This window comes from Lissotriton helveticus, chromosome 2_1, assembly GCF_964261635.1.
Source record: "Lissotriton helveticus chromosome 2_1, aLisHel1.1, whole genome shotgun sequence".
NCBI classification, from domain to species: Eukaryota; Metazoa; Chordata; class Amphibia; order Caudata; family Salamandridae; genus Lissotriton; species Lissotriton helveticus.
In genome coordinates this window covers 872108148-872121517 of record NC_136059.1, presented here as the reverse complement: position 1 = coordinate 872121517, position 13370 = coordinate 872108148, and the positions used below count along the sequence as shown (strand labels likewise).

The following is a 13370-nucleotide window of genomic DNA, read 5'->3' as shown; positions in this document are numbered from 1 at the left end:
GGTTGCTGGAGCGAGCAGCTGCTTTCTCGTAACAGGATAGTTCTCCCGCCCCAAAACCACTTCGATAGAACACAATTCATCTTTGCGTCTGGGATTGACCAGCATTGTGGAAATCCAATAGTCACCTGCTCCTGTTGGCAAGATTAAGTATACTGTCTCAATACTAAGTCCATAATATTGGTGTGTGTTGCTGTTCAAAGGGGACATCAATTTATTTTCTCAATGCCTCGCAGATAGCTTTCGTCCCTCCAAATGATCCTGACCCGGTGTGATAGATGGGGTGAGGAACCGCGCTGCGAAGGATGAGCTCTACATGTCTTCGCTCCAGTCTAATGGATTGATCTGTCCCTCCTCCCCGCTCCATACATCTTCTCAAGACCAATACAGACCACACACATGTCGGCCACAGCCTGCTGGAATCAGCTCTCCTTTAATTCCATATCTGAGAACTCTTCTCACAGACTTCAAAGCTTGTCCGTTCTAGCACCATCTTCAGTTCTATCGCTATCTCAACCGAAATACTGTCATCGAAATGTGCGCAAGTGACCCTAACTAATGCTCGCTGTGCACGTCACCTTCTTGTGCTTCCACTGATGAGTACTTATCTTAATGGACGAAATTCTTGGAGTGGGACTCGAACAGAAGCGCCCTTTCATTCAAATATGACTGCGCTGTGAAAGAATATTGACTTCCAACTCACGATGCTTAGAAGGGCCCAATCTCTACTGTGTTTAAAACAAAAAATCAAACAGAAAAGAGACCAGGTTCTGTCTTGGCTGCACTATTTCAACAGAGTGTACACTGGTGCCCAAAGGGAACAAAACCAGTCAGTCAGTTCTTTTATTCTAGCCATAAACGAGCCTCACTGGCTCCCAATGGAACATCAGATACAATTTGAAGTTTTGATGTACTATAATCGAGTACTTTGGTGAGAAAGCGCCCAATTCCTGAAATCTTTGACCTCCACTACACCCCACTCCCCGCAAAATCGTGCAGTGCAAACCTTAGCATAAGGAAACCAGTAAACAACCCTCAGAGCACAGGGAAGCCACCTTTGAAACCCGTTGGACTGCACTTTCCGTATGCGGCAACTACTGGTGGCAGATCCGGTTTTTACAGGTAATCAGTCAATGGCTGACAAGATGGAAGTGCTCGTTTTTTCTTAACGCAAACTTTAGTGCTCTTGAACTCAGAATGCGACTCAAAGATAGGATGGCACATTGGCTCTTACATGTAAATATTTCTTGTGGCTTTGATGGACTTTTTGTTTGCTGATGATGGTTGGTGATTCTGCTCTGTGCACTGCCGCCATTGATAATACTATATTTGCAAGTCTTTGTCTGAAATCAGATCCTTTAAAAGGGCGGGATCAGCTTCAATGGTAATCACACAATATGGAGCCGATTCAAAGATGTCCCGATAAAATGATGCACCATAGTTCTGTCACTTCATCTGTGATGTTGACAATTTTTAGAAAACAAACAAACAGCAGATGCTTACAGACTGTCTTGCTTAGCAACCTTTCAGTGTACACTGCAGCCTTCGCTTGGCAGTTAAAGACTGGCTTTGTCTCTGATCACAAAGTGACTCTCGCACTCGCCCTTATACCGGATAGTTTTTGATTTCTTTCCATGTTGGACCTGCTGGACTCCCTGCACAGACGCGGGGAGGTGACCGGGTACATCACTGCGATGCAACAGAGCCGCTCAATCTAAAAAGCATTAATACAGTCCATGCAGCAATGTTCGCTGTTCTCCACCAGCAGGCTGATGATAGATCGAATACTCAGCAGCAGCCCAGTCAAAGGAAGGTCTCATCCCATTGACTTTCTGTCTGCTGGGGATCTGGCAGAAAACCAAATCCCATGTGGCGAATACCGATTCAGCAGCAATCTGCTTTTCAATTCCCCTGGAGTCCCCCCTCCACATCTAAAGTACAATATACCAATGCATAAGGTCTTAGCCGTGGAGGTAATGGCAATGGTGAGCAGACGTAACGCTGAGGTTCTGCATGATGCCTCAGCAGCTTGTCTGCATGACACGAGGGATCGTTCCTTGCTATCCTAGGCCAAGAAGCCTTCACTCAAAGCCTCAATAGTGCAGGAATTGTAAGAGGAACTGTCCACTTGTGCTGGGGTGAGCAAGAAAAAGAGGTCTCAGAGCAATACGCTAAGCGTGGAGGTTGTATGTGCTAAGCAGTCAATGAAAATTAAGATCACCGACAAGGAGTAACAAACCACTAACTGGTGCTAAAACAATACATCAGTGACTTAGGAGAAATACACCTTCAGTCATACACTGCGGTATTCACTCATAATCATAGACACATAACAGCTGATGTCAGTGAAACCACCCCTCGGGGAGGGGTATCCCAGGTCGGACGGCTCTGCTGTCATGAATTGTACACTCGGTTCGGGTGGCCGACTTACTATTCTCTCCCCTCTCCTCCCCTTCAGAAGCCTTGACCATTGAGGCTCTCTGCCACTGCAGATATCTGGACTAACTAAGCTTTGATGGCAAAGGTGTTGTGATGATTCTGAGAGTAAAAACGTACCTAAACAAATGGCTTTAAGGGTCGGGTCACTCCGGGTCTGTGACCCGGTAGTAGTTAACAAGCATTGGCAACGCCAATAGGTTTTGACTATGTAAGTTCTATTGCCTTTGTCAATGTTTGTTTTATATGTCACCCAGTTGCACAAGCTGCTGTGCAACTTGGCTTAAAGTTGATAAATAAGCAGTATGACCCAGCCAGCGCCAACCACGACATTGTGCTTTTTCCCCCCTTTTAGCCATGTTGCACAGCAGCCTGTGCTGCTGTGCAATATGTGTAAAAACAGTGTGGTGGAGCTCGGGGAGGAGGGACAAGTAACATGAGTGAGGAGGGCGGGTGGGGAACAAACAACAGACCATGGAAGGAGGACAGGGGTGGGCAACAGACAGCAGGAGGAGGGTAAGAACAAGAGACATCACGAGTGGTGGGGGAAGAAACAACATCAGGTGAAGGATGCAGGAAAGCAACGTAAAGGAAAGAGCAGTAACAGCAGGAGGAAGGAGTGAGGGAGGTGAGGTGAGGGAGAGGAACTGCAGACTTATGCACTCTGCAAGAGTGCATGTAAGGAAGTTAAAAAAAAGTACCTGAAGGAGCTTGCGGCCAGTGGGAGGACACTGGCCACAGACAGAAAGCTGTACTTGGTCAATGTTCCACAGCAGAAACACACATGAAGCCCCAGGAGGAAGCTGAGGTGAGAGGTAGGTTCTGACCAATAAGAAGCAAGGAAACAAGAGTGACGTTGGAGCCAATCAATAGTAAGTAATAGTAAATAAGGGGCAGGCTCTAAGCTTGTTTTAAGTTTTTTTGTTTACAAGTGCTTTTGCAAGCACAACTAAACAAGGACATTGAAATTGGTCCTTATTGTGCTCTATGTCCTTAACTTTTTTGTCATCAAAAACACTGATTGATTTCTGAACAATGAATGTAAGAACCATTATGGTAATCCACATTAGCAATTTAGTTCCTGTTTACGTTATGTTTTACTTAATTTTTGTCATTCCCTAAGAGGGGTAGCTATTTCCAGGATGTCGGGTTTGTGAATTTTTTTTCCGTGCATCATACTACTCTCGATAGTGCATACACTGAACTGAGTTGCCTCCAGCTATTTATAACGGTTCTATGGCATTACAACGGGGTTTCTACACCGCGGTACCAATACAACGCGTCAATCACAACACAAGTCGTTACAACGACTTGCGCTGGAGGCGCTGGATTTTGGAATAGTATGATTTACAATTCCAACTCCAGCCCACGTAACAGTAGGGAAGGTGTTGGAATTGTAAATCATGCAATTCCTTAGTACATAGCGCCATCCAGCGCAAGTCGTTGTAACGACTTGCGTTATGATTGATGCGTTGTAATGGTACCGCGGTGTAAAAACTGCGTGGTAATGGCTGTCTCCCATTTATAACGGGCCCAGATTGAGAGGTCGAGTGTTAAGGCTGAAGGCAGTGCGAGTTTTTCACAGTACTTGTCAGTGGGTGAAAAAGAGGTTCAGGATACACGGTCACTCTGTCCTTGGCCTCTCAGCAAAGCGTACAGAGCAATGTTCTCATATTCCAGTTGCAATTGTGATTCTGCGCAAATGTGTGTGAAGGAGGTACACAGCTGCCAACACTTTGACAAGACATAAGAGAAAGAAAATGCAATGCCTACAGTTTAGTGGGTGTGTTGTGTTTTTGGGCGGTGAAATGAAGGAGACGTGCGGAAGCTCATTCAGGAGAGAGTGTAAAGAGGGTGCTGAATAGAAAAGAGATGCACTGTAAGATGGCGGATGGAGGATACGTGGGGAGCAAACAGGGAGTACGTGCGTGACTCAGAGGGAACCTAGCAGGAGTGAGGGAGACACTTTGAAGACCGCTACCCCTTCCACAGGCCTCAGTAAGCTTTCATTCACAGGCTCACAATTTCAATTGAAAGAGTTTCAACATTATTTACAAGAAAATGATTGTTGTTACTCACTTATCTTAAACAGCACAGTTTATGAATAACTTAAAGCGCTGAGATGCCAAAAAATTCAGCATGCAGTGCTTTACAACAAAAAAACCTTTAATAAACAAATTCACAAATATTACATTCACAGACTCAATAAACTTCAGATAATTTGCTTGTCTTCACTGTGATGCTTGCCTGCAGTCTCGGCAGACTGTCCAGGCTCAGGCAGGCAGTGGTCCTTCCTACCCACACAAAACCCTGCAGATAACCAGAACATTTCGAGTTTTGTTGCACGTGAAGCTAAGATTCCTCGTGAACACCACCCCTTTACAACTCAGAACAAAGACTCAGAGGAACACAGAACTCCAAATGTAAGTGCCAAAAGTGAAGAGCTCCTGCTTACGACGACAAGAAAACAGTCACATGATCCGTGGTAATCAGCAAACCACAGGGCGAAGGAACACAAAGAAAGCGGAGAGCGACAGCGGCAGGTGAGAACTTACCACTGGAGCAGTTGGGCCCGCCCCAGCCCGGCTCGCACTGACAGGTGTTCGGGGCGATGCAGCGGCCGTGCACGCATTTATCAGCACACTGAGCTGTCAAGAGAAGAAATCAGTCCAGTGAGAGAGGCTCGGACAAAACCCACACAAACAGCAATCACATCTAGGGCACAGCTGCCCCGCACTCTCCTCCCAGATGTCACAAGAGACTACACTCGAGTCCGCATATCAATGTCTGGGCTTTCCCTAAGAATTCGACTGAAAAGACAGTGAAAAGAAAACCCAGCCCTCCACAACATACACCCGCAACAGTAGGAAAACTGTCCCTCCAAAACATACACCCCCAACAGTACGAAAACTATCCCTCCAAAACATACACCCGCAACAGTAGGAAAACTGTCCCTCCAAAACATACACCCGCAACAGTAGGAAAACTATCCCTCCAAAACATACACCCGCAACAGTAGGAAAACTGTCCCTCCAAAACATACACCCGCAACAGTAGGAAAACTGTCCCTCCAAAATATACACCCGCAACAGTAGGAAAACTGTCCCTCCACAACATACACCCGCAACAGTAGGAAAACAGTCCCTCCAAAACATACACCCACAATAGTAGGAAAACTGTCCCTCCAAAACATACACCCACAACAGTAGAAAAACTGTCCCTCCAAAACATACACCCACAACAGTAGGAAAACTGTCCCTCCAAAACATATACCCGCAACAGTACTGGTTAAAGATTTAGAAAAACTGCTCCTCCGTTAATAGCGGGACTGGGCAAATTGCCTGCCGCTTTGGCAGGACAGTGCCTGGCCGCAGAAGGCCCTGGTCCGCACAGTGCCTGGCCGCAGAAGGGCCTGGTCCGGACAGTGCCTAGCCGCAGAAGGGCCTGGTCCGGAGAGGGCCTAGTCCGGACAGTGCCTGGCCGCAGAAGGGCCTGGTCCGGACAGTGCCTACCCTCAAAAGGGCCTGGTCCGGACAGTGCCTGGCCGCAGAAGGGTCTGGTGCGGACAGTGCCTGGTTTTCTGGTTCAGACAGTACCTGGCCGCAGAAGGGTCTGGTGCGGACAGTGCCTGGTCTTCTGGTTCAGACAGTACCTGGCCACAGAAGGGCCTGGTCCGGACAGTGCCTGGTCTCAGAAGGTCCTGGTCCCGACATTGCCTGGTCTCAGTAGGGTCTGGACAGTGCTTGGCCGCAGAAGGGCCTTACTCAGACAGTGCCTGGCCTCAGAAGGCCCTAGCTCAAACACTGCCTGGTTGCAGAAGGGCCTTGTCCAGACAGTGCCTGGTTGCAGAAGGGCCTGGTCCGGACAGTGCCTGGCCGCAAAAGGGCCCGGTCCGGACATTGCCTGGCCGCAGAAGTGCCTAGCTCAGACAGTGCCTGGTCCGAACAGTGCCTGGCCATAGAAGGGCTGGTTCGGACAGTGACTGGCCGCAGAAGGGCCTGGTTCGGACAGTGCCTGGCCCTCTGGTTCGGACAATGCCTGGCCGCAGAAGGGCCTGGTTCGGACAGTGCCTGGCCCTCTGGTTCGGACAATGCCTGGCCGCAGAAGGGCCTGGTTCGGACAGTGCCTGGCCCTTTGGTTCGGACAGTGCCTGGCTGCAGAAGGGCTTGGTCCGGACAGTGCCTGGCTTAGAAGGGCTGGTTCGGAGAGTGCCTGGTCGCAGAAGGGCCTAGCTCGGACAGTGCCTGGCCTTATAAGGGCCTGGTCTGGACAGGGCCTGGCCTTAGAAGGGCCTGGTCCGGACATTGCCTGGCCGCAGAAGGGCCTGGTCCGGACAGTGCCTGGCCGCAGAAGGGCCTGGTCCGGACATTGCCTGGTCGCAGAAGGGCCTGGTCAGGACAGTGCCTGTCTGCAGAAGGGCCTGGTCCGGACATTGCCTGGCTGCAGAAGGGCCTGGTCCGGACAGTGCCTGGCCGCAGAAGGTCATGGTCAGGACAGTGCCTGGCCGCAGAAGGGCCTGGTCCGGACAGTGCCTGGCCGCAGAAGGGCCTGGTCCCGACAGTGCCTGGTTGTAGAAGGACCTGGTACGGAAAGTGCCTGGCCGCAGAAGGGCCTGGTCCGGACAGTGCCTGGCCGCAGAAGGGCCTAGCTCAGACAGTGCCTGGTCTGAACAGTGCCTGGTCATAGAAGGGCTGGTTCGTACAGTGACTGGCCGCAGAAGGGCCTGGTTCGGACAGTGCCTGGCCCTCTGGTTCGGACAATGCCTGGCCGCAGAATGGCCTAGCTCAGACAGTGCCTGGTCCGAACAGTGCCTGGTCACAGAAGGGCCTGGTTCGGACAGTGCCTGGCCCTCTGGTTCGGACAATGCCTGGCCGCAGAAGGGCCTGGTCCCGACAGTGCCTGGTTGCAGAAGGGCCTGGTCCGGAAAGTGCCTGGCCGCAGAAGGGCCTAGTTCAGACAGTGCCTGGTCTGAACAGTGGCTGGTCATAGAAGGGCTGGTTCGGACAGTGACTGGCCGCAGCAGGCCTGGTTCGGACAGTGCCTGGCCCTCTGGTTCGGACAATGCCTGGTCGCAGAATGGCCTAGCTCAGACCGTGCCTGGTACGAACAGTGCCTGGCCGCAGAAGGGCCTGGTTCGGACAGTGCCTGGCCCTCTGGTTCGGACAATGCCTGGCCGCAGAAGGGCCTGGTTCGGACAGTGCCTGGCTTAGAAAGGCTTGGTTCGGACAGTGCCTGGCTTAGAAGGGCTGGTTCGGACAGTGCCTGGCCGCAGAAGGGCCTGGTTCGGACAGTGCTTGGCCCTCTGGTCCTGACAGTGCCTGGCCGCAGAAGGTCATGGTCAGGACAGTGCCTGGCCGCAGAAGGTCATGGTCAGGACAGTGCCTGGCCGCAGAAGGGCCTGGTCCGGACAGTGCCTGGCCGCAGAAGGGCCTGGTCCTGACAGTGCCAGGTTGCAGAAGGGCCTGGTCCGGACATTGCCTGGCCGCAGAAGGGCCTGGTCCGGACAGTGCCTGGCCGCAGAAGGGCCTGGTCCGGACATTGCCTGGTCGCAGAAGGGCCTGGTCAGGACAGTGCCTGTCTGCAGAAGGGCCTGGTCCGGACATTGCCTGGCTGCAGAAGGGCCTGCTCCGGACAGTGCCTGGCCGCAGAAGGTCATGGTCAGGACAGTGCCTGGCCGCAGAAGGGCCTGGTCCGGACAGTGCCTGGCCGCCGAAGGGCCTGGTCCCGACAGTGCCTGGTTGTAGAAGGACCTGGTACGGAAAGTGCCTGGCCGCAGAAGGGCCTGGTCCGGACAGTGCCTGGCCGCAGAAGGGCCTAGCTCAGACAGTGCCTGATCTGAACAGTGCCTGGTCATAGAAGGGCTGGTTCGGACAGTGACTGGCCGCAGAAGGGCCTGGTTCGGACAGTGCCTGGCCCTCTGGTTCGGACAATGCCTGGCCGCAAAATGGCCTAGCTCAGACAGTGCCTGGTCCGAACAGTGCCTGGTCACAGAAGGGCCTGGTTCGGACAGTGCCTGGCCCTCTGGTTCGGACAATGCCTGGCCGCAGAAGGGCCTGGTCCCGACAGTGCCTGGTTGCAGAAGGGCCTGGTCCGGAAAGTGCCTGGCCGCAGAAGGGCCTAGTTCAGACAGTGCCTGGTCTGAACAGTGGCTGGTCATAGAAGGGCTGGTTCGGACAGTGACTGGCCGCAGCAGGCCTGGTTCGGACAGTGCCTGGCCCTCTGGTTCGGACAATGCCTGGTCGCAGAATGGCCTAGCTCAGACAGTGCCTGATACGAACAGTGCCTGGCCGCAGAAGGGCCTGGTTCGGACAGTGCCTGGCCCTCTGGTTCGGACAATGCCTGGCCGCAGAAGGGCCTGGTTCAGACAGTGACGGGCCCTTTGGTTCGGACAGTGCCTGGCTTAGAAAGGCTTGGTTCGGACAGTGCCTGGCTTAGAAGGGCTGGTTCGGACAGTGCCTGGCCGCAGAAGGGCCTGGTTCGGACAGTGCTTGGCCCTCTGGTCCTGACAGTGCCTGGCCGCAGAAGGTCATGGTCAGGACAGTGCCTGGCCGCAGAAGGTCATGGTCAGGACAGTGCCTGGCTGCAGAAGGGCCTGGTCCGGACAGTGCCTGGCCGCAGAAGGGCCTGGTCCTGACAGTGCCAGGTTGCAGGAGGGCCTGGTCCGGAAAGTGCCTGGCCGCAGAAGGGCCTGGTCCGGACAGTGCCTGGCCGCAGAAGGGCCTAGCTCAGGCAGTGCCTGGTCTGAACAGTGCCTGGTCATAGAAGGGCTGGTTCGGACAGTGACTGGCCGCAGAAAGGCCTGGTTCGGACAGTGCCTGGCCCTCTGGTTCGGACAATGCCTGGCCGCAGAATGGCCTAGCTCAGACAGTGCCTGGTCCGAACAGTGCCTGGCCGCAGAAGGGCCTGGTTCGGACAATGCCTGGCCGCAGAAGGCCTGGTTTGGACAGTGCCTGGCCCTTTGGTTCGGACAGTGCCTGGCTTAGAAAGGCTTGGTCCGGACAGTGCCTGGCTTAGAAGGGCTGGTTCGGACAGTGCCTGGCCGCAGAAGGGCCTGGTTCAGACAGTGCCTGGTCCTTTGGTTCGGACAGTGCCTGGCTGCAGAAGTTCTTGGTCCGGACAGTGCCTGGCTTAGAAGGGCCTGGTTCGGACAGTGCCTGGCCCTCTGGTCCTGACAGTGCCTGGCCTCAGAAGGGTGGTTCGGAGCAGAGGGTGCCTGCGCCATGTATCTCAAGCCTGGGAGCTCTGCATGCCATGAGCTGTGCCCCCAGCTTACTGCACTCTTGGCTTCCTCAACCTCAGGCAACATCTGTTTTCTGACGTTAACGCGCCAAATATTTTTATGTCGATGCCATTACTTCCTGCCCTGCCCTGCCCGCAGTTTGTACAAACGTAATGCGCTTAATTGTGGTAATTGCAGCTGATGAGGTGTGTCCAGGCCTTTGGGTGTGCAGACATCAGTAAAGGAGTAAAAGAGAAGTGCGTTCAGTGTGGACGCAGGCCCGTGTGGGCGGGGCTCCGCAGGGGCAGGACATACTGCCGGGCCTCCCCCTCTATTAGGATAGGGCTGTATGAAACCTGGCAACGGGGCGTCAGTGGTGCGGCAGCCACAACTCTGGAGCTTTACTGGCAACCGGACGGGAGGTACCGTCCCAGTGTAGAGCGAGCGTGTCTACATGTGTCTGCGTCTATGTGTGTTTGTGCGTGCACACAGACACACGCACGACACACGCACACAAACAGACGCACGCACGTACACATCATTTTTCATCTCTGGGTTCAAATTATTATTTTGTGCCATGTAGAACATGCGTGACGTAAATATGTGACATACACAATATCAGACCATCTTTAATACATCTCCTTGATTTACAGTTCATCTGCAGGGGAATCTACGGTATAAAAATAAACACACAGAAATGTCTCTGGACAAATTGTACTCCTTTAGAAATCAGTAATAGGTTAGAAACACGTGGAAGGTTTCGGAAGTTTCAGCACATACTTTAAAACAAGCATTTACAATGCAATGGTCTCGGCATCATTAAAGGTAGATCTATTGGCATTGCTCATGACATTTCTTTTTTTTCTTTAAATCATAAATAAATGGCATTGTCATTTACATTGCCAATGCACACCACTCTGCACTCAACAGCACACACCACTCTGCACTCAACAGCACACAGCACTCTGCACTCAACAGCGCACACCTCTCTGCACTCAACAGCGCACACCGCTCTGCACACTCACTCTGCATTCTGCACACTCTCTCTGCATTTTGCACACTCACTCTGCATCTGCACTCACTACTCTGCACTCACTACTCTGCACTCACTACTCTGCACTCACTACTCTGCACTCACTACTCTGCGCACTCACTACTCTGCGCACTCACTACTCTGCGCACTCAATACTCTACGCACTCAATACTCTACGCACTCAATACTCTACGCACTCAATACTCTACGCACTCACTACTCTACGCACTCACTACTCTGCACTCACTACTCTGCACTCACTACTCTGCACTCACTACTCTGCACTCACTACTCTGCACTCACTACTCTGCACTCACTACTCTACGCACTCACTACTCTGCACTCACTACTCTGCACTCACTACTCTGCACTCACTACTCTGCACTCACTACTCACTACTCTGCACTCACTACTCACTACTCTGCACTCACTACTCACTACTCTGCACTCACTACTCTGCACTCACTACTCACTACTCTGCACTCACTACTCTGCACTCACTACTCACTACTCTGCACTCACTACTCACTACTCTGCACTCTGCACTCACTACTCTGCACTCTGCACTCACTACTCTGCACTCACTACTCTGCACTCTGCACTCACTACTCTGCACTCTGCACTCACTACTCTGCACTCTGCACTCTGCACTCACTACTCTGCACTCTGCACTCACTACTCTGCACTCACTACTCTGCACTCTGCACTCACTACTCTGCACTCACTACTCTGCACTCTACACTCACTACTCTGCACTCTGCACTCACTACTCTGCACTCAATATTCCGCACTCAATATTCTGCACTCAATATTCCGCACTCACTACTCTGCACTCACTACTCACTACTCTGCACTCACTACTCTGCACTCACTACTCACTACTCTGCACTCACTACTCACTACTCTGCACTCACTACTCACTACTCTGCACTCACTACTCACTACTCTGCACTCACTGCTCTGCACTCACTACTCACTACTCTGCACTCACTACTCACTACTCTGCACTCACTACTCACTACTCTGCACTCACTACTCACTACTCTGCACTCACTACTCACTACTCTGCACTCACTACTCTGCACTCACTACTCACTACTCTGCACTCACTACTCACTACTCTGCACTCACTACTCACTACTCTGCACTCACTACTCTGCACTCACTACTCTGCACTCACTACTCACTACTCTGCACTCACTACCCACCACTCACTACTCTGCACTCACTACACACTACTCTGCACTCACTACTCTGCACTCACTATTCACTACTCACTACTCTGCACTCACTACTCAGCACTTACTACACACTACTCTGCACTCACTACTCTGCACTCACTACTCTGCACTCACTACACACTACTCTGCACTCACTACACACTACTCTGCACTCACTACTCACTACTCTGCACTCACTACTCACTACTCTGCACTCACTACACACTACTCTGCACTCACTACTCACTACTCTGCACTCACTACTCACTACTCTGCACTCACTACACACTACTCTGCACTCACTACTCACTACTCTGCACTCACTACTCACTACTCTGCACTCACTACTCTGCACTCACTACTCTGCACTCACTACTCTGCACTCACTACTCACTACTCTGCACTCACTACTCCTCTGCACTCACTACTCACTACTCTGCACTCACTACTCACTACTCTGCCCTCACTACTCTGCACTCACTACACACTACTCTGCACTCACTACACACTACTCTGCACTCACTACTCACTACTCTGCACTCACTACTCACTACTCCTCTGCACTCACTACTCTGCACTCACTACTCACTACTCTGCACTCACTACTCTGCACTCACTACTCACTACTCACTACTCTGCACTCACTACTCTGCACTCACTACACACTACTCTGCACTCACTACTCACTACTCTGCACTCACTACTCACTACTCTGCACTCACTACACACTACTCTGCACTCACTACACACTACTCACTACTCTGCACTCACTACGCACTACTCTGCACTCACTACTCACTACTCTGCACTTACTACTCTGCACTCACTACTCACTACTCTGCACTCACTACTCACTACTCTGCACCCACTACTCACTACTCTGCACTCACTACTCACTACTCTGCACTCACTACTCTGCACTCACTACACACTACTCTGCACTCACTACTCTGCACTCACTACTCTGCACTCACTACACACTACTCTGCACTCACTACACACTACTCTGCACTCACTACTCACTACTCTGCACTCACTACTCTGCACTCACTACTCACTACTCTGCACTCACTACTCACTACTCTGCACTCACTACTCACTACTCTGCACTCACTACTCTGCACTCACTACTCTGCACTCACTACTCTGCACTCACTACTCACTACTCTGCACTCACTACTCACTACTCCTCTGCACTCACTACTCTGCACTCACTACTCTGCACTCACTACTCACTACTCTGCACTCACTACTCACTACTCTGCACTCACTACTCTGCACTCACTACACACTACTCTGCACTCACTACACACTACTCTGCACTCACTACTCACTACTCTGCACTTACTACTCACTACTCTGCACTCACTACTCTGCACTCACTACTCAGTACTCTGCACTCACTACACACTACTCTGCACTCACTACACACTACTCTGCACTCACTACTCACTACTCTGCACTC

General features: G+C 51.9%; 1 protein-coding gene across 1 annotated transcript in view; it reads right to left on the bottom strand.

The window, feature by feature from the left end:
- Positions 1–13370, bottom strand: part of MEGF10 (multiple EGF like domains 10) — a 293827-nt gene that overhangs the window by 177971 nt on the left and 102486 nt on the right. Inside the window, exon 5 of the mRNA XM_078675602.1 lies at positions 4989–5081. Within this exon, the coding sequence (XP_078531728.1) occupies positions 4989–5081 (93 nt within the window). The remainder of the gene's footprint in view (positions 1–4988; positions 5082–13370) is intronic.